Genomic DNA, 23,842 nt, shown 5'->3' with positions numbered 1-23,842 from the left:
TAAATTTTTTATATTTAAAAAGATCCATATAATTGTAAATTATGTCACTTAATCAATATTGCATTACATCACGAATTAAAATTTGCCTGCAAATGATAGCGGAATTTGTATGTTTTCTTATGCGTTTACATTTCTTTACAGAGTTATAATATCTAAAAAATAATATGGTAATACACAATTAATTGTAGACTCTCGGTTTTGTGCGCAATCTATATCTGTCTTGTGTGTAATTCTCATTATATAAGTAATATTCATGTGTTCCCATTTAAGATAATTTAACATAAAATTTATTACTTACACGTTGTTATTCTTGTACTATTAACAAATGACAATATATTTTTCAGTCCCTGTGAATATATATGTATACATATTCAGAGATATAATATTTCACACACACAGAATTGTTGATGTCTATTTTTGAAAATGTACGATTGTTACACAAATAAAAAATATTATCATGACAAAAACATGTTTATCACAACAGTTTTACGTTTTTTCCTTTACATAAATGATTATTTCCAAATAAAGACAAGAAAGACATAATACAATATAATATCACAAGTAATTTCAATAAAACTAAAAGTATGGTTTTTAATTAAAATATAAATTAAGTATTAATTTATATCTTTATATCTTATAGTAATATAATAATAACATAATAAAAAGAATAATTAGTTATCTTTACTATAGATAGATCTTCTATACCACATTTTTGCTGACATTGCTAAATTACCAATAATTATTGGCCGATTAGCTTAAAGAGATAAAACATACTGAGTTTATGTTAACAACTTTATAACTGTATTTGAGAGTTATGGGAGTATATATTGCAGAAAAATGTGTGTTTAGTTCTTTATAATTATTATTGTTATTAAAATTATAATTATTGTAATGAAGTGTAGAATCTTTTAACGAAACCTGGTTAAATTAAAAAAGACAGTTTGCATAATTGTACGACGTTATAACCATAAATAAATAAAGCATAAATAAGGTAATCTTATCGTGCTTTGACATGTGCTATTTAGATTGTGTAGCATGTTTAAAAATCCTCAGAACGTTTTATCAGATAACTAAATTTTTCCATTGTGAAAGATAAATTAGTATTCTATCAGAAGCATTTTTGGTTACCTTTATTTGTTACCCTTCAATTGTGTTTTAATATATTAATGAAATAAAATATTTAATATTTTATTTCATAAGATTAATATATGTAAGGGTTAATATAAGTATAAGAAATATAATAAACGTATCTCTTTAAATTAATTCGTTAAATAATATTAATATTTAAGAGGTCTGGAATTATAAAGCTTAATTGACAGTGTGTTATTTCTCAGAGAAATAATTACTGTGAAATAAATAAAAATTTGTATATATGTTTCTTAATATATTACTTTTTGTACACCCGATATATTGTCTGCTTGGTTTGTGCGCAGTCTCTTGATCAGTGATACTCATTGTGATCACTTTTGCATTACTTTTAATGTGATATATGTCCATAATCAAGAGTATATTTTATAACAATGTTAACTTTTAATTATGCTATGATTATTACATAAGTAAAGAATTTTATTAATTTTCTCAAGAATCTTACATTGTTTGTTAAACAATTTCCAAATAAAAATGTAACCGAAAGAATAAGTCTGTTTCAAAGAGAGCATGGCATCTTATCAAGTTAATATATAAATCATGTTATATATATTTTTAATAATATATAAAATATAATAAAATAAAGTAAGGAAAGAAAATATATAATTTTCTTATTTATATTTTTATACAATATTTTTATATTGTTTATCATAAAATTTTCTTCAATCCAATTTCGTTTGCGTCACAAATAGAAATATAATTATTATTCTAAATTACTGTGATTATTGTATTGTGTACAGCTGATGTATCAACTTACTATTTCTGTTTGAGAACCTTCATATGAAACCTTGCTGTTGATGTTCCTCATGCTCCCTCCTGTAGTCACAGTTCGCAGTTGCTCCAATGTCGTAGACCGATGCTGTCTGTCGACATCGCTGTCGTGGAACAAATACCTATATAGTGTCAAGAAGATATTAGCGATACATTGCATTCAACGTTACACGGTACTGTTATTACATTATAATAAAATTATCTATTATAACAATAATTATTATCGACAGTGGAATTTTCCCGACGTATTGATGTAGAAATAACAGCTGACATACGAATACCGAGCTATTTGCGCGCATATGCAAAAATAAAAGTTATAAATTTCAACTCATTGAATTTTTATTTCTTTCTTAGAACGTTTTATTTTGTTTTTGCTAGCGGTTTTAAAGTGTAATTAATATCTTATTAACGTTATTACACGCTAAAATATCATATTGAAAATGAAAGAAACCTTCAAAATCTTTTATCAGGTAATTAAATCTTCTCTTATGCGAGCGACATAATTAGTTTTTTATCAGAAGAGCCGTGCTTAATTCATCGTTGCGTGTAGGTACTTGCTTTCGTATACAAAGCGAGCGAATTATTGTTAAGTAAAATGTGAATTATGTTTAAAATTTGACAAAACTGAGAAATTTATAGTTATTTATTACAACGTGTATATAAATTACAAGTCATTTATTACATTTTGTTATAATGTATCTAATATAGTATCATAGCAGTTTTAACTATATATGGGGTACGAACGAAATCAAGTGAGAACAATTTTCGTGTCAAAATAAATCAAAATTGTATAACTTTTTTCGTACTTTGTTTTCGAAATAAACGACCTCAAAAATCCATCAACCACAAGCATATCCGACCATGTCTTCACGGATCTTGCGCTATAAACTGCCATCCCCGTTCGTCTTTATATGTTTGCGGACATCGGTAATATCACGATCTATTTCCTATCAGTCTTATTATTTTGCTTAGCTATCATAGTTTCTGCCAAGTTTGGGGTAAAATAAACGAGCTACTTTCAGAGAGAGTATTTGCCCCACTTTTTGTAGTATTCGTCTATTAGAGTGCCGATAAAGCAAGAATCATATCAGTATACTCCCTTGCTATCTTTCCATCGCAAAAACTTGGCACAAACCGATAGCTAAGAAAGATTCTGAACCTCTGGACTGATAGAAAACGAATCATGTCGATGTCCACAAACACAAACACGAACAGAAATAATAATCTATAGCAAAATCCATTTGTTGAAACTTAGTCAAGTACACGTGCACCTGATAGATCCCCAAAAATGTTTATTTCAAAAACAAAACTTTGAAAAAAAAATTATTCTACTCTCTAAAGTAGAATCAGTGAAAATATCACTAATTGAAACAGTAAAATAGGATTTCACTGAGAATCAGTGAGTATTTCACTGAACTTCAGTAGAATGTTTACTTTTTGTTTCTTTATCTTATATTTCACTGATTATGGTCAGTAAAAGTAAGATGTCACTGTAAAATCAGTTATCTGTTGGTAATACTGATTGATGGTGCGAGGAAGCGGAACAGGATTGTGATCTCAGTGATGTGTGAAACAGAAGACGAGAACGAAGTATACGTGACGAAGGACGAAGCGGTGCTAAGTGTATGTATGTACATTACAAAGAATGAGAGAAACTGCGGTACTGAGCTAAGCGTGCTTGCGAAAAAGGTGAGGTTAAAAGTAAGTACGAAAGCTTCTTGAGCCGTTCATTTACCGCGGGTACTGACGAGTACGGTGGCCCAACGGGGCGAGGTTATAGTTTGCCAACGGGGCAAAGATGGAGGCCCAGGGCCCATAGTAAAGCGCGATAAACTAGAGACTGTTTCTCCCTTTTCATTTTCAGCATAAACCACGGCGTATTGAACCAGAGAACTGAACAGCAAACAGAATAAGATTATTAATCTCGGTTATCGTTGGAAACTTATCAAAAGGAGTAAGTCTTTTATTTCTTATTCTTATAATTTCTTAGTATAAATTAATTGTTAAAACACGATTCAAATATTTCGATATTTAATTTCAGAAGAACATTGATAAGGGACAACATGATGATCCTCCTATTTTTCCAAATTCTTCGTTAATACAGATATGGCCTGTAAGTTTGGTTAGTGCATTTAAAAGTTATATATTAATACTTGCTAACACACAGAAAAATCTTTTTTTAGGAAGGAACAAACATAGAGGCACAAGCTCGTAAGCTAAGGAATGTTTAATTTTTAATTGACTTCATTCTGTAAACATTTTGTACGTAACAATTACATTGTTGAATAAAAAATTATAACATGTATTAAAGTTATTACTTTTTGTTACTGTTTGCTGGGACATTTACTGATTTAATCAGCTTGCATTACTGATTTTGCTGTTCAAAGTGACTGTTTCCAGTAGTCCAATATTACTGAGTAAAACAGTCCATATTACTAATTTAATCAGTTCACATTACTAATTTTGCTGCTCAAAGTCACTGTTTTAGTAGTATAATATTACTGATTGAAATAGTCAATATTACTGATTTAATCAGCTCACATTACTGATTTTGCTGTTTTAAGTCACTGTTTCTAGTAGTCCAATATTACTGATTGAAACAGTCAATAATAACTAATTCTTTCAGTGAAATGTCACTGATTCTCAGTGGTATACTTATAACTGCTTCAATCAATGACTATTTACTGTTTCTCAGTAAAAATACACTGATTCTCTTTTAGAGAGTACAATTTTGATTTTACTTTGACACGAGGAATTACTTTGTTCTCGCTTGTACTACAGAAGAATCCTGTATATTACAATAAAAATTACACTATTATAAGATATGTTGTATTTTGTAGGAAAATTAAGCACAATAATAAATAATAAAATATTATTTTGCAGCCTATATGAATTAATTGCAATAATAAGAATTGCAATAAAGAAATATTTTAAAATTTGTGTAAATTCTGAGAATTACTTTTAATAGTATAACAAATAAAAAAATTTTTTAAAATTAGTTTTACAGTTTTAGGTTCACGGTCAACAATGGGAGATAAATTCCAATTCTCTATAGATCGTGGGGGTACTTTCACTGATATATACGCTAGATGCCCTGGAGGGAAAATCCGAGTTATGAAATTACTCTCGGTAGATCCTAGTAATTATAACGATGCGCCGACAGAAGGCATCCGTAGAATATTAGCAGAGGTATGTTAGAAATAATTAAATATTATAAAAAGATAATTTTACAATTTTTATATCATTTAGATCGTATTAATAAAAAAAATATTATAATTTTTTTATCTACAACAATGGATTGCAGTCAGTAGTTGACAAGTATGTAATTTGTAAAAGCTGAAGCTAGTAAAACTGTAAATTAAATAAATTGTATAAAAGTTGCGTGAAGAAATTTGTAAGCGAAGATAAAGATAAGATAATATTGAATTGTATTATACAAGATAGCGTAATCCAATATTTTGTACAAAATATCTTATAAAATTCTTGAAATTATTTCTAACATATTTTATATATTATAAAATGTTTATTAATTTTAGGAAACTGACGTTAAAATGAATGGCACAATCGACACTTCGAATATAGAATGGATCAGAATGGGAACAACAGTCGCCACTAATGCGTTATTGGAAAGAAAGGGCGCGAAAATGGCGCTTTTAATAAATGAGGGTTTCATGGATCTTCTGTACATCGGTAATCAGTCCCGGCCAAATATTTTCGATTTGGTTCGTATAGTTGAATTCAACAAATACTTATGTTTGAAGCGTATATCGCTTTACCGTGAAATATATAGCGAAGAAATTTATAAGCGTATTAAATTCATCATCGATCCGAATTATCTTTTGCTAAATATTTACAGGAGATAGCGATGCCGCAGGTTTTGTACAAATATGTAATAGGAGTAAAATGCAGGGTAATTCCTGCTCTGCCGGGAAGTTGTCGTATGGAAAATCAGTCGTGGCGAAGGGTAAAAGGTTCCACCGGCGAGGATCTGTTCGTTATTCAAGAACTTGATCAGGCACAATTGAAGGAAGATTTGAAAACACTTCGTAATTTGGAAATAGATAGTCTCGCTGTCGTTCTGGCACATAGCTATACGTTAGTAAAAATGCATCTGTTTGAATAAAAAATTTTTAATTATTTTCTAGTACATTCTGTTTATAATTTGTTTTAATTTCAATCAGACACTTATTTTAATTCTGCTCTTATATTTTTACGATATAGTTATGCAGCTGACGAGATCAGAATTGGCGAATTAGCGCGAGAAGCAGGCTTCTCACAAGTGTCTCTTTCACACGAGGTAATGCCAATGACAAGAATGGTTCCTAGAGGCTTTACAGCGTGTGCAGATGCTTATTTGACGCCACACATTAAAAATTATCTACAGGTAATGTTATCTTTATAATTGTACATATATATAATTTGGATTACTTTATAATTACTTATACAAAGTCATTTTCTCTCTCTCTCTCTCTCTCTCTTTCTCTCTCTCTCTCTCTAAAATAATAATTAAAATATATATATTTAAGATACGAGTTTCTATTTCTAAACTATAATAAATAATTTTGTATAGACTTTCTCTTCGGGATTTAAAGACAACTTGAAAGATGTAAACGTATTATTCATGCAGAGTGATGGCGGATTAACACCTATGAATTCGTAAGTCTATTTTTGGAAGTCATTTCTAAGGATTTTTTTTATTACTCTATAAAATTAAATAATTTATTTGTTTTGTTGGCATATTAAAGTTTTAATGGATCACGTGCTATACTTTCTGGACCAGCTGGTGGCGTCGTTGGGTACGCGATGACGACTTATGGAAAGGAGACTGATCTACCAGTAATCGGATTCGACATGGGCGGCACATCTACTGATGTAAGTCGATACGGAGGAAGTTATGAGCACGTTTACGAGAGCACTACGGCAGGCGTCGCTATACAAGCTCCGCAGGTATCTCTCTTTTTTTAACATAAATATTATTATAATAATGTTTAAAATACATATTGAAATCTTGGTCCTTCCTAAAAAATATTACACTGCGTTTTCTCGTAAAGAGTGGTATTTTGCTGAAATAAAAAATTGGGTTGAAGTTGGATGTCAATACAGTTGCGGCGGGAGGTGGGTCGATGCTTTTCTTCAGGTCCGGTCTCTTCGAAGTCGGGCCTGAGAGCGCGGGAGCCCATCCAGGACCGGCATGTTACAAAAAAGGCGGTCCACTGACCGTAACGGACGCCAATCTCGCACTAGGTCGCTTACTGCCCGAATACTTCCCCCAAATTTTTGGGCCCGAGGAAAACGAGCCGCTCGACGTATCTCGTACGTTGAGTATGTTCACAAAACTTACCTACGAGGTAATCTCCTTTACACATTACACAAAATATATCTTTATAAAAATATATCTACATTTTAAATCTTATATTTTGTGAAAGAATGAACTTTTCTAAACTTGAGAAAAGATTTATTGTATTACTTTGGACATACAAAATAACCGTATATGTTACAGATCAATGAATTTTTAAAGAAGGATGAAGCAATGTCGATCGATGAAGTGGCAATGGGGTTTATCAGAGTCGCGAATGAGACCATGTGCCGACCGATTCGCGCTCTGACTCAGGTACAGTTAAATCGAGCTAATTTTTTAGTCGACGTTCGTTTCTAGCTTTTGCTGTAACGCAACTGCATTATTATTAACACGATAACGCACTGTGATTGTTCTTAAATTAGCTTCAGTTTTCTTCTTGAGACAGGCAAAGGGCTACGATACTTCGCGTCACGTCCTGGCATGTTTCGGCGGTGCCGGAGGACAACATGCCTGTGCAATCGCTCGATCGTTGGGCATAAGTACGGTTTTTGTCCACAAGTATGCCGGCATTTTGTCAGCTTACGGAATGGCATTGGCAGATGTTGTTGAAGAGGCACAAGAACCAAGCGCCGAAACTTACAATCGCGGTGATTTATGATAACAGAGAATTCTCTTTCTCTCTCATTAATTATCTCTTGCGCGTTCCTTCATATTGATATTCTTTCCGCATTTCTACAGAAAACTTCGCCCGCTTGGATGATCGTTTGGACGCGATGGAAGCCAAAGTCAGAAGTAGACTTCGCGCACAAGGATTTGCTGATTCTCAAATAAAGACGGAACCATTTTTACACTTACGTTATGACGGCACTGATTGCGCTTTAATGTGCACCCCTGCAAAAGAAAATTTAGCGAGCACCACAACTAGACACGGAGATTTTCTCACTACTTTTCTAGATAGGTAAGCGTTTGATTGGAAAGCAGTTCTCTTTTTAATTACTTAAATTAACAAACGTTTTTAAAATTATAATTAGGTATAAGACAGAATTTGGCTTTACGATACCAGACCGCAAGATTTTAGTCGATGATGTGAGAGTTCGAGGAAGTGGAAAAACTGAAATTCCTGAGGATCCTACATTACCTCCTTCTCAAGCTTCGCCAAAAGCTGAAAAAGTTAGATAAAGAATGCAGATAATATGTTAAATAGTTATTAAACTACTTTTTTGCATCCAAATCAAACTTAATTTTTGAAACTTAATATTGAACTTTATTATCAATCAAAGATAGTTCAAAAATTTTGAAAATATGAATTTTCTAGACCACTATGGTATACTTCGAAGGTGGCTATCAGGAAACAGAAGTCTATCAGTTACCTTTGTTATCCCCTGGAGATATTTTACGTGGTCCCGCCATTATTATGGATAGTTTGAGCACATTATTAGTGGAACCAGACTGTACTGCGGAAATCACTTGTCGCGGTGATGTGAAAATCACGATTGGGCAAGGTCGACGAACGAAAGTCACCACTGATCTCGATAGTATTCAGCTCAGTATCTTTTCGCATCGTTTTATGAGCATTGCTGAACAAATGGGTCGGTACGTACGTCAGTAAATAATTTTAACGTTTTAAATACAATTATTTTTACAGTGCTTTTAAAGATAATAATATATACATTCTCAACTTTTGGCAGAGTACTTCAACGAACTTCGATCTCCACTAACATTAAAGAGCGATTGGACTTTTCGTGCGCAATTTTTGGCCCTGACGGCGGTCTTGTTTCAAATGCACCTCATATCCCGGTGCATCTGGGTGCGATGCAAGAAACCGTGCAATACCAGATGAAAGCATTTAATGGAAAGTTCACCCCGGGAGACGTCATTCTCGCTAATCATCCATTAGCAGGCGGTTCCCATCTTCCAGATTTGACAGTCATCACGCCAGTATTTTACAGGTTTGTGCATTCCCCGCGTTCTATATGGAAACAAATTTTAATGGACAGAAACGTTACACGAATCTTATTATAGACACGATGCTTTAACGAAAGGAGAAACATTGCTAATATTTTGAAGCTAAATATTTTAATTTTCTCTCTTATTTATTAAACAATTAGTAAGTATTTTGACAAAAATTTTGTATGTATCATAGAGATGTGCCTGCACCGGTATTCTTCGTGGCCAGTCGTGGTCATCATGCTGATATCGGTGGTATCACGCCGGGCTCTATGCCACCTCATTCAACGAGCTTGAGTCAAGTACGAGAGAACATAGTTCCGTTTTGGATTTTAAAAGAATTGTGTACGTAAAAGTTGTATGTTTTTTTATAGGAAGGCGCCGTCTTTAAAAGTTTTCTGCTAGTACATAAGGGAGTATTCAGAGAAAAAGAACTAACGGATGCTTTGATGGCCCCAGGCAAAATACCGGGAAGTTCGGGGACCAGAAATCTCTCGAACAACATCAGTGACCTCAAAGCTCAGATCGCAGCGAATCAAAAAGTAATTTGATCATTTAAATTCAATCAAATTTACATAAGTTAAATATGCATAAAATATGATTACTTTTCTGTAAGGGTTTTCAACTGGTAAACGAACTAATTGATATATACAGTCTCGAGGTAGTTCAAGCATATATGGATTATATTCAACGCAATGCCGAAGTTGCCGTTCGAGAAATGTTAAGATCGATAGGTACGAGAATTAAAATGCGAAGAGGAAAAGAAACCGAAATCGATGCCGTTGATTACCTTGATAACGGTAGTCCCATCAAGTTACATGTAAATCTCGATATCAACAAGGGTGAAGCGGTTTTCGATTTTAGGTATATGCTTTTAATTAATATTTGCCAGTATTTATGATAATCGTAATTTTGCTATTTAATTTTATCAAAGATTGGTCTTATCTATTATTGCTATACATTTCTCAACACAATATATAACATTTCTTTGTTCTCTAAATAATAATTTTTAAAAAATACGATATAGTATTTTGCTACTTTTCTCATAGCTTTTTGAAAAATTCTATGCTGTAATAATTTTATATGACATATTATAAATTGTAGTAATTTACAAAATATTTGAAGACAAAATCTAAATTTGCAGTGGAACAGGTTGTGAAGTATGGGGTAATTGCAACGCGCCGCGTGCCATAACTTTGTCTGCGGTAATTTATTGTTTGAGATGTATGGTGGGTCGTGACATACCATTAAATCAGGTACTGTCCTCTTGGATTTTCTTAGGGAAATCTAACAGTAGAATTGATCTCATTCCATTTCTGTAGGGTTGTTTGAAGCCTGTGAAAATAATTATCCCTGAGGGATCGTTACTCGATCCCTCGAATGATGCGGCGGTGGTGGGTGGCAATGTCTTGACATCGCAGCGTATTGTTGACGTAATCTTAGCAGCTTTCGAAATTTGCGCGGCGTCACAGGGTTGTATGAACAACGTAACTCTCGGCACTGAAGAATGGGGTTACTATGAGACAGTTGCCGGTGGCAGTGGAGCAGTAAGAAGAAGAGACTATAAATCTCAGATATATATTCTTGAAATGAGTTTTAATTAATGAGTTATTTAAATAATTAAGAAAATAACGAGCTAACTAAAATAATTAATTGAGAAAAAAGATTTTTTTAAATTTTATAGAATTAAAAGATATAGAAATAATAATTATTATCTTTCTGTACCAAAGTTAATGTATATAAGATAAAAAAAGATATAACATCTACCGTCTTATTTTAGCTTGGCGATATATATGGTAGATATTTCTTTAGCAAACATATTTGTGTTCCTCAGGGAGCGACATGGCACGGCAGAAGTGCCGTTCACACGCACATGACCAACACGAGAATCACAGATCCAGAAATACTCGAGCTTCGCTATCCAATTATACTTAACCGCTTCTCTATTCGACCTGGAAGTGGTGGTAATGGAGCTTATATCGGTGGCGACGGTGCTGTGCGTGAAATGATATTTAGGTGATTAAACTTCGTTAAATCCCAAATTTCTATACATACTATGGACTATGGCTATTTGTATTGCAATTTTTCTTTTATTAAAAAATTATGTTATAAATAAAAAACAACTGTGTGCAAAAAATACTTCTACTTAAAAGCCTTTTTAAATATTTGTTCGCAGAGCTCCGATGACCTTATCTGTATTAACCGAGCGGAGAGTATATCATCCACCTGGATATAATGGTGGTGAGGATGGAGCATGTGGCTTAAATATTTTGGTGCGGGCTGATGGCAGACGGATCAATTTAGGCCCAAAGGCTGCCGTTCCAGTTTATGCGGGAGTAAGCAATTTTAAATAATATCTCTGGCAAAAACAATATATCTCACAGACTTTATTAAAAAAGCAATATGCTCCAAAGTATTATAACATGTTATAACAATTCATTATTTTACCATAATATAACATTAATTAAATTTATGCACCCTACAGTTTGAACTATATTAATTATAATACATATTGAAGGAAGTAAATTTTATAATTAAATAAAAGAGGTAATAAATCAAAATCTTATCAGATCTTAATACAAACTATGGATGCTTTACATAAAAATAAAACAATACTTAATTTTCGTAGAAAATGATTTGTATCAATTAATAAATAATAAATTGATACATATCTGTTTCTTCTGGAAAAAAAAATAAAATTTAACAAATGCGCAATTAAATTTAAAGGATAGCAGAGTGGCGGAGAAATGGTTTTTATAGTTTATGTTAGCTCGTAAAACTGTATCCCGGTAAAATAAGATCTGTTGTGTGCCACACTATAATGTTCATAGTGTGCGCGCAGCAAGAGGTAAAATAATTTCTTTTGCAGCGAATGTATGAGTATTATTAGATAGTAGGAAATGGTCGCATGTGGACATAAAATTCTTAAAAACGGAAAAATTTCGATGTATCATTTTTGATCAAAACAAATGCATTTTTTCAAAACTATGCAATTCTATAAGTCCGATGTAATCTGAGAGATTTATAGTTTTATTTCAAATTTAATATTATTGTCAAAAATTAAAAAAAATTATTTAGAAATAGATATGATAAAGAGAAAGACAGTACATTTTTAAACATTTTATAAAAGTTTAATAATATTTTATGTTTAACATAATATTTAACATTTGACTCGTGCTTTTACATATGTATATCCTATCTAAAAAAGGCATGTTAAAACGATACTCGCATCTCTCGTGTTATAAATTATAAGTTATAAATACTCATAAAATGCTACAAATGCTCTTTTAGCTAAATCTTCTCTTGTCAAACTTTTCTCTTGTTTTTATTTAAAAAAATGGAGTTTTGTACATTTGGAAAAAATACATTTAGTTTTTATATAATGTCTATTTTCTCAAGCAAAGTAAAAAAACTTAAGACAGGTCGTGTAAAGATAAAAAATAATAAACAGAAAAAGCGATAGAAATTACACGAAACTACACTGTGCATATCAACTAACACCGAGTTTTGCAAAATTTCTTTTCGCATTTATCGGAGTGTGAAAGTTTACGGCGGATGTGTATCCATGCACGTTTCCGAATATTTCAGTAGCAGTTAGCGCCAAGAGCATAACGATTACCATATACAGGTGTATACCGTGTTATATACCGGGATTTGTTAACTCTTTTGCCTTTCATTAGTGTATTATATTTGTCTTTGCAATTTACTCCTCAGTCTTTTTATTTAATCTGCCCTGCAATAAATTAAATAATTATCAAGAAAATTTTTACTTTTTGTTGTACTAAACAATATTTACATAGAAATTCTTTTAATAATTATCCTACCTTTAAAATGATAAATCCGTTTTATAATCAAGTAGTAAATATAAACATAATTTATTGTTCACGTACATATCTAATAATTTTTTAAGGCTCTTTATATATGTAAATGTGACTGACGTTTTTTGCTTTTTTTGTGATTTGTGCTATAAATCTCGATTAATATGCGATTTGATTTTATGCCAAGGGTAAATGCAATTTTCCAAAAATTTTGATGACGTTATTTTGCGGCACGGTATTGCTTCAGAGTTTCGATGGAATAGTTTGCAGTGGTTTGGTCAAAAGTTGCACTGTGTACATAGCCGCGCCCACATGCAAAAACTCGTAGCAGCGTAACGTGACTGCTTCTCGGTCCTGGTTATCTCTTCCCGCTGCATTTAATAATTATTAACTCGTAATTTAATAATAATAAATTCAACAGTCGTCGGTTCTCTGAAATATTGTATATGTCTTTGTACTCGTCAAACCATATTAAATATTAAAGCGCGCGCGGTAAACAATTATGACGGAGTATATCTTTATTTGTAATAGCATTTAATATACAACAGTAATACAAATTATAAAACAGACAGCAGCAATTACATTATTTATACATTTTATGTAACACACACATTTTACGTAACACACCCGTTTTATCTCAAATATATATAATGGAATTATAAAATTATAAAATGTGCCAATTTAAAGAAAATTAGGTACTTAAAAATTGTATTAATTAAAAGAAGAACGTAATCTTTTAAAACATAAATTGCCTCTTAGCTTATTTTGATATTACCAATATGATGCATGATATTTTCATTTTAATAACATGCAATTATTGTTATTACGAAAGTTTAGCTAACAATTTCTCATCAAGTTTCGATTTCTTCACAGGATAAGTTCATTATGGAAACTCCTGGTGGTGGTGGTTATGGTTCCGTTTACGAAGAGAAGCAAGAGATTGAGAGATCTTCAATCTGTTCGAAAACTTATGATTCTCAACATTTAAAAACAAAATCTGCATCAAAATACAAAGATTCAAAATCTAACAGCAGTCTGCATAGTTTTACAGAACGTGGAAGTGTATTTGAGTACCGTATGGCCCAGGAATCGGTTTAATAAAACTCACAATTATTGTCATAAACGCGACAAATTTTAGCATAGAAAACGTATATCGGAAAAAACGAATAAGTTACAATAGTAGATTTACGCTTCAATGCATAAATTTTCTTTAATAACATTATCTGTTTTAAATCAAATCATATTTGTTCAAAATTATATCTTGTTTTTAGTTATATCATTGCAAAATTGTTAAGAAATGTTATTTACTGTTATATTTTATAACAGTACTGTTATATTTTACTGTTATATGTTATATTTTATTGTGTTAATAATATTTATATTAATATGCGTTTATAAGTATATACATATCTATATACATTTTAATAAAAATGTTGCCAAATTCTAATTTTGTATATATATCACTATATTTATATTTCTAATCTTTTTAGTACTTCTCGTGCAATCCCGGCTCCTATTTTAGTTTTTGCCATTCAATTGGTCCCATCACTTCCAAGACGATTGATTCGCATTCTCGAGAAATCGTCAATTCCTAGAGAAATCGAATTTCTCTTTGCTATGGTTAATTTCCTCAATTTGCCAATCTGTTCGATTTGCAGGTGCAAGATGGCTGCCGTTTCATTTCCGGCAGGAGTAATTATTGACCGAAATGTCACTATGCTGACCTACATAGCAGTGGAATTATGATTGCATTTCCATAAAACGTTGTCCAAGATATTCTAACACGTTGTTAACGAAAGATTTTCCTTTCGTAAGTTTTTATGTGAAATATGATAATAGAAATATGCGAAATATCTGAAATACGTTTGTATTATTCTTGTAAAATTATTTATATGTTTTAGGCAAATAAATATAAATATTACATTTCATCAAACAAAAATATATTACAATTAAATATAGAGAAATGTCATCTTTAGTCAGACTGGATCTTGATAGCCTACAAATATATTAAAGTATATTTCATGAAATTTTCAACATATTTGTAATTATACTATGTTTTATTATATTTTATTAATTGTAAATGCTTCACAACGATACGCACGGGATAGCATAATACACAATTTAAAAAATTAATAACTGTATTAAATATATGCAACACATTTTTAAAACAAGATTCGTTGCTGTCAAAGCATTTCAATTTTTAAGAAAAAAATTAATAAAAGTAAAACAATATAAATTAATTTTAGTTCTTACAAAAAATTTAATTAGACTTTTATATAAAATAAGTATAAAGGGAACTTATATCTAACCATACAAATTTTTAAGTGTTTTATAAGCTCAAGTTTTTTATTACCTTCTATTTTCAAAATTGTAAAATAAAAAACAGCATCAAAGCTCAAATACCGGTATTTAAGTGACTTGTAAAGCTTCACCTGCAATTTAAACAACATGAATGAGCTTCTGATGTCATTGATACGTACGTAACGAGGAAAATCTCGCTTTTTCAGAGATAGTGAATTTTCTTTGAACGTTTGCGAAAATTGCTGCTGCTGTTGCTGCTCTGGGAGAGCAGCTACAGCTGATGAATGCTTTGAAATTCTAACTCGAGAGTCAATCCCCATTTTATTGATGCTGTAAAGAAACTTTCCTGTGTCACCTTTTGCACATGTTTTTTATTTTGCTTTTCTTTCATATGCGTGGAGAGAATTTTTTCTTAACACATAATTTATGCACTTAAACCTTTGATTCAGTTGTATTTTAGTTGAATGATACTTCTCGCAATATACTTGCATCTCAAATTTTACTCAATGGCGAGGAAATAATGGCGAATAAAACTGAAAGGACGCGTTCTTCGATAAAAGTATCCTTTTCACGATAATATATATCATACTGGTTCGGGGGGGGGGGGGGGGGGAGCGATTACGCCTGCCACCAAATAAAAGCGAGCCAGAACGCAGAAGATAGTGTCGCTCGTAAAAAAAAGGGCGAGACCTGTATCCGCGACGAGAGTCACTATCGATCGACATTTCGCTATACGGGATGAAAATCGAAGTAGATACTTCGAGGAGAGACAAAAGTGTGCGGTACACAAAAATTTCCGAATAAGTTTTACGGTGCATGAGGTTCTTACGAAGATCGCGCTACCGGAAATCGGCACTATTCTCGAGAGGAGTCTCATCTCATCGAGATTTCGCAATTTGAAACTCTTACAGCACATCGCGTCTTTATGGATGCAAGAGTTTCTTCTTGACTTCAGTTTCTTGCCAGCGGATTAGGATAATGTTTTCTTCTCCACTCTGTGCTGTTCGGCGATCGTATAAAGCTATAATACTGGATGCGCGATATTGGAACGCGATTCCTATTTTGCAGTTTTATCACTCTAACAGAAATTACGATGCGTGAAGTTTAATGTTCTGAATACGGTCATAATAAAAAGATGATTAATGTCTATGTTGAAAAAAGATGCATTGTTTAAAATATTTAAAAATTGCAAAAAGTATCCAAATTTCATAAACGCGAATAGCTTAGTGTAGGTACAAAGTTAATTTTAAGAGTTTGAGAATTTTTGGATGTATCAATGTTCCTAGAATTAAAAAATAATAATTCTGTTTTGTTATAGAAATTGCTGCAAATTCAATATATTCCAAAATTGTAACTATAATTTATTCGATTTGCAAAAAGAGACGCATAATTTCATAACTGTACATAATATAAATGTCAAAATTTTAGGAATTGTATTTACACTTATATACAATTTAATTTTCGTGGATATTTTGCGATATGTCTAATTACGCTGCTACATAGCTGGACATAAAATATCGAAAAGTTTCGTCACGTAGAGCGTTATGTGGAGGCGTCGCAACTATACAACTCATCAGAGCGCATTGAGCAGGACATGACATGAGATGCAGAGCGGAAGTGTTTTCTCTGTTTAAAACAGTCCTGACGGTTGAACATCACGTTTTGGACATTCAGAAAATTACATGCGCGTACGCAGTTTGATATATAGGAATTACACGATGAAAGCACGATGAAAGCGTGAAAAAGCATATGAAAAGTAATATATCTAACAAAAAAATGGCATTAAAAAATGCGGCGACTTGCATAAAGGATCATCGGCGATGAATCAGCGCATTCGCGATTCTCAGCAAGTAGGTACACAAGCAGAAATTTATCCACTGTTTTATGCTATGATCAACTCACAGTAACCGTAATTATTAATTCAATGATTAATAGAGGAGTATCTGTCTAGTATAAAAATAATTATTTACAATGCCATTTAAATGTCGCTTTAATACAGTCATGCACTTTTAATACCATCAATTTCATTTTAAACTTTTTGTGCACAAACAATTTTTTTAATTCACGGAATTAGACAAATTTAATGGAATTTGATATAAATTTTCAGTAACTGCACTTTTAGATCAGTTTAGCCTATGTTCAGAAAAAATTCGGTTCAAATTTGCCAAGGAGAATCCATCTAAAATTGAAACCGGAACTTCTGTGATATCCTGTATGCACGCTGCATACAAAGGGTAGCACATCGAAGGGCGACGTTGCTTCATGAATACGGTTGTAGTCACGCGCGCGTTCTTGTAGAAGTTATGCGAGGAATATACGCACCGACGATAGCTGTCCCGGTTCCATCTCCGGCATAAATCACCGGCAACAGCTCACACAAAAACGCGGAAGAACCATGTGTAGTCGTTTTACCGCCTTCGCATTCGATTTTCGTGACTCAGCTCTATCCTCTTTTGCGTAACGGTGTTGTCTCCAACAACAGTGATAATGCGTTGAAAGTGCTTCTAAGGCTCTGTTGTCGTTAAATATATTATTCGCATCTCGTACACACTTGCAGAGTCATTTTTATCCCTAATTTTTAAATATATAGAGATAAATAATTTTTATCTTTTTTTTTCTCTCTCTCTCTCTCTTTCTTTTCATTTTTAATGAGTCTCCATTAGTGTTAAAGTACAATCATAATTACGACAGTGGACAATAATTCCAAAATACCCTCATAAAGTACGTATATAAATTTAAGTTATAGATACTAATCTATTAAAATGTATCTTTTGTTATTTTATTTTGAGAATTTTATATTTCTCAATGCATTTAGCTTACTTTAAATAAAAACTCGATTTTACGTTCAATTTTATACAGTTTTAAAGAATACATACTAGTCTCTATTCGTATCTTTATTCATGCTATTAGTGAAAATTATGCGTAGCTGACGTCTACACAAAAATTGGCGTAGCAAGACTTGCGGAAACTAGGGCAGTGTTATGAATGTTACTGTAATATGCGTCAGGATAAATGTAACAACGATACAAAAATCGACCAGGAAGCACAGCTCGCAAAAGCATTGTTGCGCGGATGACTTCCACACGGTCCACTTTTTTCTTCGTTTTGCTCCTTTTTTCTTCATTTTCCGGCTATTCGACAAAGTGTCTCCGGTATAGTTTTATTTTTGCGAGGTTTTGCAGTTTTTCGATCTGCTTCACTTTCAACTAATCACATCGCAAGTCCGTTTTCACAAAAAAGCAAGAATTATAGAGGATGCAGGAAAATATAACACACTCATTGTCAGTGGGACAGAAGTATTTGGAAAATATGCTGATATTTTTTATACTTCTTTACAATCCCAGTTAATCTTCGCTATTGCTGCACAAACACTAAATGTGTATAGGCTCTCTTTTTAAACAAGTCTACAATTAATTAAGGAATGAAAAATAATTTTATCGATTTATATATTACGATATAGATATCTATATTGTAAGATATATCTATGAAAGAAACTGTTGAAAACAGTATCATATACAAAATGATTCCCATATATATGAAGGATGGAAACAATTGAGAGATGTGTGATCTTCATTTGAATCTCTATTGAAAGTTAATGCGCAATCGTTATTATTATAAGGAGGTTAAAGTTTTAATACGTGTTGTACAAGTGGATTTATGGATTTCCGAGAACGTCTTCCAACATGAAATTTCCTTGGACATTAATGAAAAATCTGAAGTTATCTAGGTGGAATTTTGTACAAAATGATTGTGAACAGAACTGGCAATTCACTTTGAGAAAATTAGTGTTTAATTTGTCGGGATACAACAAATACGGGCTCTACACACACGACATCATCTATTATGACGATCCCGTCGTACGCGAAGCACTGCGTCGAATACCAGAAGAGGTAATGGATGCCAGAAATTTCAGGTATAATGAATTTAATGTAGATCCCAATAATAATCCACTAATAAAAGCAGTCTAGTAATAAAAGCAAAAGTTATCAATATTTATAGATAACTATATAAAACAAAGAAAATATACAAAAAACATAATGAGCATATTTTTATATGTTATAAATACACAAGAAAATAGAAAGAAGAAAAAGTTCTCTAATTTTCTCTAATATTTAATAAAGTAACTACATTGCAATCAGATATGATTTTACCTTAATAAATGAGATTTAATTGAAAAGACTGTCAACTTTAAATTAATATTTGTGTTTTCAAGTTAACTGATGTGAAAGATTTGCTAAGCACAGCATGGTGTTTCGCAGTTACACATAGATTCTTTATAATTTATAATGCATATGTAATTATGTGCCGGTCGGACGGGAATGACGTCGGACCCAGCGCATCGCATTACGCTTCAAAGAACTTAAGACGCCTCTTTCATTAAGTGCTAAATTCGCTTAACGAGGTTTCTTAATTTGAGACTTGGTTAGCATTCGCGATAGCGTTCTACGAGCAACTTACGCGATGGGGTCGCCCTACTTCCGGCATTCGCGTTTTTCTATGGCCGGTCTCGGAAATTTTCACCGTCTGCAAATTAACGCGAGAGATTCCTGTACTCGTTTTTACGTTTAAAAACCCCGAGAATATTCTGCGACTACGCATCAGTTGATTTTCCCGTTATGCCACTCAGGCGCTTCTCGAACGAAGGCACGTAACAGTTTTGCATGCTTTGCAGGCACATACGCGCTTTACAACTGAGTTTCCTGAAGATATATCTACCCAGGGAGAAATGGGTCACGTACGAGCAGGATATAGAGTATCGATACCTCGGTCCGTATATGGAGGAGATCCAAACTGAGCAAGCTGAGATAAACGAATTTGATTACCACAATTACAGAGATAGTGATTGACCAGCTGGTGAAGTGAAATAAGGGAAGGTTTCTATAATCCTCTCGATATATACATATATTATTGAATTAAATGTTAAAATGCTGTTATAAGTCAATTTCATGTGATAGAAATTTCTTAATAATAATTAAGCAAAAAAATGTAATATTCTATATTATTAAAAAAAGTTTTAAAAAATAAAAATATGTTAAAAAAGTCATTATTTAAATAATATGTTGATGTATAGATGCAAGTTTCCCAAATAATATTAGAAATAAAATATCCTATTAAATAAACATATATGTGAGATTAACGTATAGATTGAAATGTTTTATTTTACTGGTATGCCAAAATTTATTCATATATTTCTTCCTTTCATTTGCGTTTTCATTTTGTTACTTGCAAATTTGACTTCAATTATCACTTTAGGTCCAGAGGTGGTTAGCAGTTGAAAGTTGTTGTTTCAACCTGCAAGTATAGTGTTAGTTGTTAGAAGTGAAACTTCGAGATTCACGAACTAAACATCAGATGTGAGAGGTCAACCGGTTGACTGATTCTCAAACACCGAACGTTAACTATTCTGTGATAGCTTGTTTACGTTGCAGTGTATTTTATCTCGCGGTTTTTAGAAAAATAGAACACTCTGTCAGTGAATATCAATGTGATACAAGTCTAATCATTTATTATATGTATCGTACTTTAAAGTTGAATAAACTAAATTTTTTACTTTTATATATTTTTAAATCAGTTTAAATGCAATTAATATATAAATAATAATGTTTATATATGCAATATGCAATAAATTTTATCTAATATTATACATTACGTATAATTATAATAAATAAGTACCATTTTGTCTTTAATTGGTTCAGATTTTACAATCGTAAATTTAGAATAAGAATTGTTATCGCAATAGTTGAAAGCGAAATAGATGTTTTTTTCAATAAAAAAAGCTATAACATTGAGAGTCCTTTAATTTGATCGATGTCGAAAACATATCTGAATGCAATATGCAATTTATAGCCCGACAAATTTATAGCGCATCACATTTCCTCCATTTGCATGCGCATGTTACATCGAGAAACGCATAATTCACGGATTTGTTTACGCGAAATTTACGACGAATGGAAAGAAAAACCTAACTTCGCTTTGCATAGCATAATAAATCGACGTATATCGTCATTGCATTGATTTCCGCACTTTTGGACTTCCCGTTTTTTCAAATCAGAAAATTGTTGTTTCACATAAAACAGTAAACGATATGTACTTTCAATCTGATAAACTCATTTCCAATAAAGTTTTAATTATTTATATTATTCATTTTTAGCACATACATATTCTTATTTTCGCTACATTTTATTCGTTATATTTTATTGTCTTACATCTTTCTTACATGTACATTTAGAATCTTTTATTTCAATTTTAATGACATCTTTTCTAATCAGTTTGAAACACGCTCTAGATATTCTCTTTATAGATTTTGCGGTTTTTATTAATTATTTACATCACCGATATAATTTTTTGTTAATAATATATGTTCTTTGAGGACTTTGCTCAGAATATAAATAAGTTTACCTTACTCGTTCGATCTTTCTTTCACAGGAAATATCTTCTCGAGGCATGTCGATCTTCTCGCAGCGAACTTTTCTTATTTCTGGTCGACAGAAGTTTCGCAATTTTCCATAATTTTTTTTCCCTTGCAAGGGGGCGAAGACATCCTGATATCCGAGTCCATTTTAACGTTCGATCGGGTGTTGGCGAATAACTGTTCCAGCGCGGCAGCGCGAGCGTCTAGGTCTGCGTTTAGGGTTTCCCGTGAGGAAAGAGTTAATTGCAGTAACGCACGACTAGCGTCGACTTTACGAGTTAAAGCGAGTCGTAAAAAGTTCGTCGCCGTGGTTCCCGCACTCTTATCCCGAGTTACCCAATACTTGGTAGTTCGCGTTCTGAATTCTTTATGATTTCGCGAGTCTCGCGGAAATGCCCCACGAATGAAAACGCGAAAACGCGTTTACGTTTGTCGCCGATAGGAGTATAGTATTCACGGTGCATCTCTTCTCGTGAATGGTCTTGCATAAATTCAAAAGCTACATCAGTGTGTATGCCGTCACAATTCTTTTACTTCGCACTTCAGATTACGAGCAATTCAACGAATAAAATCAATTTGTTGCTATTTGATTTTTACGATTCAATTATATTTATTAATAGTATATTATACATATCACTCTCTCTCTCTCTCTCTCTCTCTCTCTCTCTCTCTCCCCCTCTCTCCTTCTCTCCCTTTTTCCCTCTCTCTCTCTCTCTCTCTCTCTCTCTCTTTCAGGTTTACCATCGACGTTGTCTGTTGCTCCATCTGAGCTTGCCAAAAATGTGCTAGAGGCATTGGACGTTCCGAACTCGTCAATGCCATATTCTCGGCGTTAGAGCTGTTAAGAAAGCGCTGTCAGCGACTTCCACTGTTGCTGCATCTTCTAGCTCAGTCGTTGTTACCTTGGCTTCGAGTGCCGTGCGCGATATGGTTATTTCAAAAAAGCGGGCAAAGGGTGTTCTCAAATGTAAAGACGTATGCGGTGGCAACTCAGATCGTTACATTTATGTAAACGAGTTGTTATCCAAGAGCACTTACGAAATGTTACTTCGAGCTAAGAGTGTTGCTAAAGAGAGGTCGTACAAGTATGTCTGGGTAAGGAATGGTCAAATATGTGTTAGGTCTTCTGATGGTCAACCTGTAATTCATATCGACTCCGACACTGATCTAGCTAAGCTTATCTGACTGATCCGACCTGCTCGTCCCTTGTTCTTTGATCGTTCGGCTTAATCAACATGTAATTGTTCTCGGATACGTCTTGCTGAATTCAACGCTTATTCCTCTCGTGGACATATTGACTTGCTTGCACGTGAAATTCGATAACATTGTTTCTGGTATAGAACTTCTTGTGCTTTTATTCCTTACTTTTAGTTCGTAAATTGCGCTGCGCCTCAGTTCTTAGTTTTATATACACTATTTTGTTCTCTTTAGAAATACTGCTCCTTATCTTATTCTTTTTCACTGTATTTATCGTTAGCCAAGTTGCGTTAGTTCTTAGTTCTTTACAGTGTATATTATTGAGATTGCTGGTTGCTTGCCTTAAGAGAGAGAGCATGCACATCATACTAACTTCTGTCCGTTATACTTCGCTTTTGTTTATATCACATTGTATCTTTGCATCTAGTATTGTATTGTATTGTATTGTAATCACCATATTATTGTAACTGCTATATTACTTTTTGCCCTTTAGCCTTTGCTTGGGCATAATAAATTATATCAATCAATCAATCAATCAATCTCTACACGGTTATTATACATTATATCATTATTCATTATTGCGATTATCCATTATTTCCTAAGAAAATTTGTCTTATGGTTAAAGCACTAACTAAGCGAGAGTAAACAATAACAAGGTGACGGCTGACTCATCGATAACATGGTAAACTGAAAATGAATTTTGTAATAATCTTTAAACTAATTCTTAGATTACCGCTCTGTGAATTTTCGAAATAAAGTGCCATTCTCCCCGCGCTCTCTATTTTTTCGTCTTCTTTCTTCCTTTCTTGTGCAAGATTATGCGAATATATGAGTAATTGTTTGGAGAACCGAGAGAGAGAGAGAGAGAGAGAGAGAGAGAGCGAGAGAGAGAGAGAGAGAGAGAGAGAGAGAGAGAGAGAGAGAGAGAGAGAGAGAGAGAGAGAGAGAGAG

The 23,842-nt window shown here is 32.8% G+C and overlaps 1 protein-coding gene and 1 pseudogene across 3 annotated transcripts; both read left to right on the top strand.

Moving 5' to 3' along the window:
• Positions 1-1,950: 1,950 nt before the first annotated feature.
• On the top strand, positions 1,951-14,299 carry LOC112467015 (5-oxoprolinase). 3 transcript variants are annotated; one of them, XM_025035442.1, is made up of 22 exons: positions 1,951-2,090; positions 4,925-5,106; positions 5,454-5,639; positions 5,774-6,012; positions 6,139-6,301; positions 6,488-6,573; positions 6,663-6,864; positions 7,005-7,265; positions 7,418-7,528; positions 7,662-7,863; positions 7,955-8,174; positions 8,248-8,386; positions 8,532-8,809; positions 8,905-9,165; positions 9,360-9,465; positions 9,538-9,705; positions 9,780-10,027; positions 10,308-10,419; positions 10,486-10,710; positions 10,998-11,179; positions 11,340-11,499; positions 13,855-14,079. In XM_025035442.1, the coding sequence occupies exons 2-22, from the start codon at positions 4,945-4,947 to the stop codon at positions 14,077-14,079; spliced, it is 3,936 nt and encodes a 1,311-aa protein (XP_024891210.1). In that variant the 5' UTR covers positions 1,951-2,090; positions 4,925-4,944. The 3 variants fall into 3 exon arrangements, with proteins under 3 accessions (XP_024891210.1, XP_024891211.1, XP_024891212.1); XM_025035443.1 differs by having other exon boundaries at positions 4,917-5,106; XM_025035444.1 differs by lacking the exon at positions 1,951-2,090 and having other exon boundaries at positions 4,945-5,106; positions 13,855-14,299.
• A 4,666-nt stretch (positions 14,300-18,965) lies between these two features.
• On the top strand, positions 18,966-20,129 carry LOC112466993 (annotated as a pseudogene).
• Positions 20,130-23,842: the final 3,713 nt, after the last annotated feature.

This window comes from Temnothorax curvispinosus, unplaced genomic scaffold (assembly GCF_003070985.1).
Source record: "Temnothorax curvispinosus isolate PA1 unplaced genomic scaffold, ASM307098v1 QBEX01016800.1, whole genome shotgun sequence".
Lineage (NCBI taxonomy): Eukaryota > Metazoa > Arthropoda > Insecta > Hymenoptera > Formicidae > Temnothorax > Temnothorax curvispinosus.
Note: the sequence above shows the minus strand (reverse complement) of the source record. Positions and strands in the feature narration are given on the sequence as shown.

Bases quoted from the DNA above. Each gene is read 5' to 3' on its own strand.
- LOC112467015 (XM_025035444.1), top strand. From the start codon at position 4,945: ATGGGAGATAAATTCCAATTCTCTATAGATCGTGGGGGTACTTTCACT. The intron at 7,864-7,954 runs GTGATTTATGAT...GCATTTCTACAG, and splicing joins CGCCGAAACTTACAATCGCG to AAAACTTCGCCCGCTTGGAT. The intron at 8,175-8,247 runs GTAAGCGTTTGA...AATTATAATTAG, and splicing joins CTCACTACTTTTCTAGATAG to GTATAAGACAGAATTTGGCT.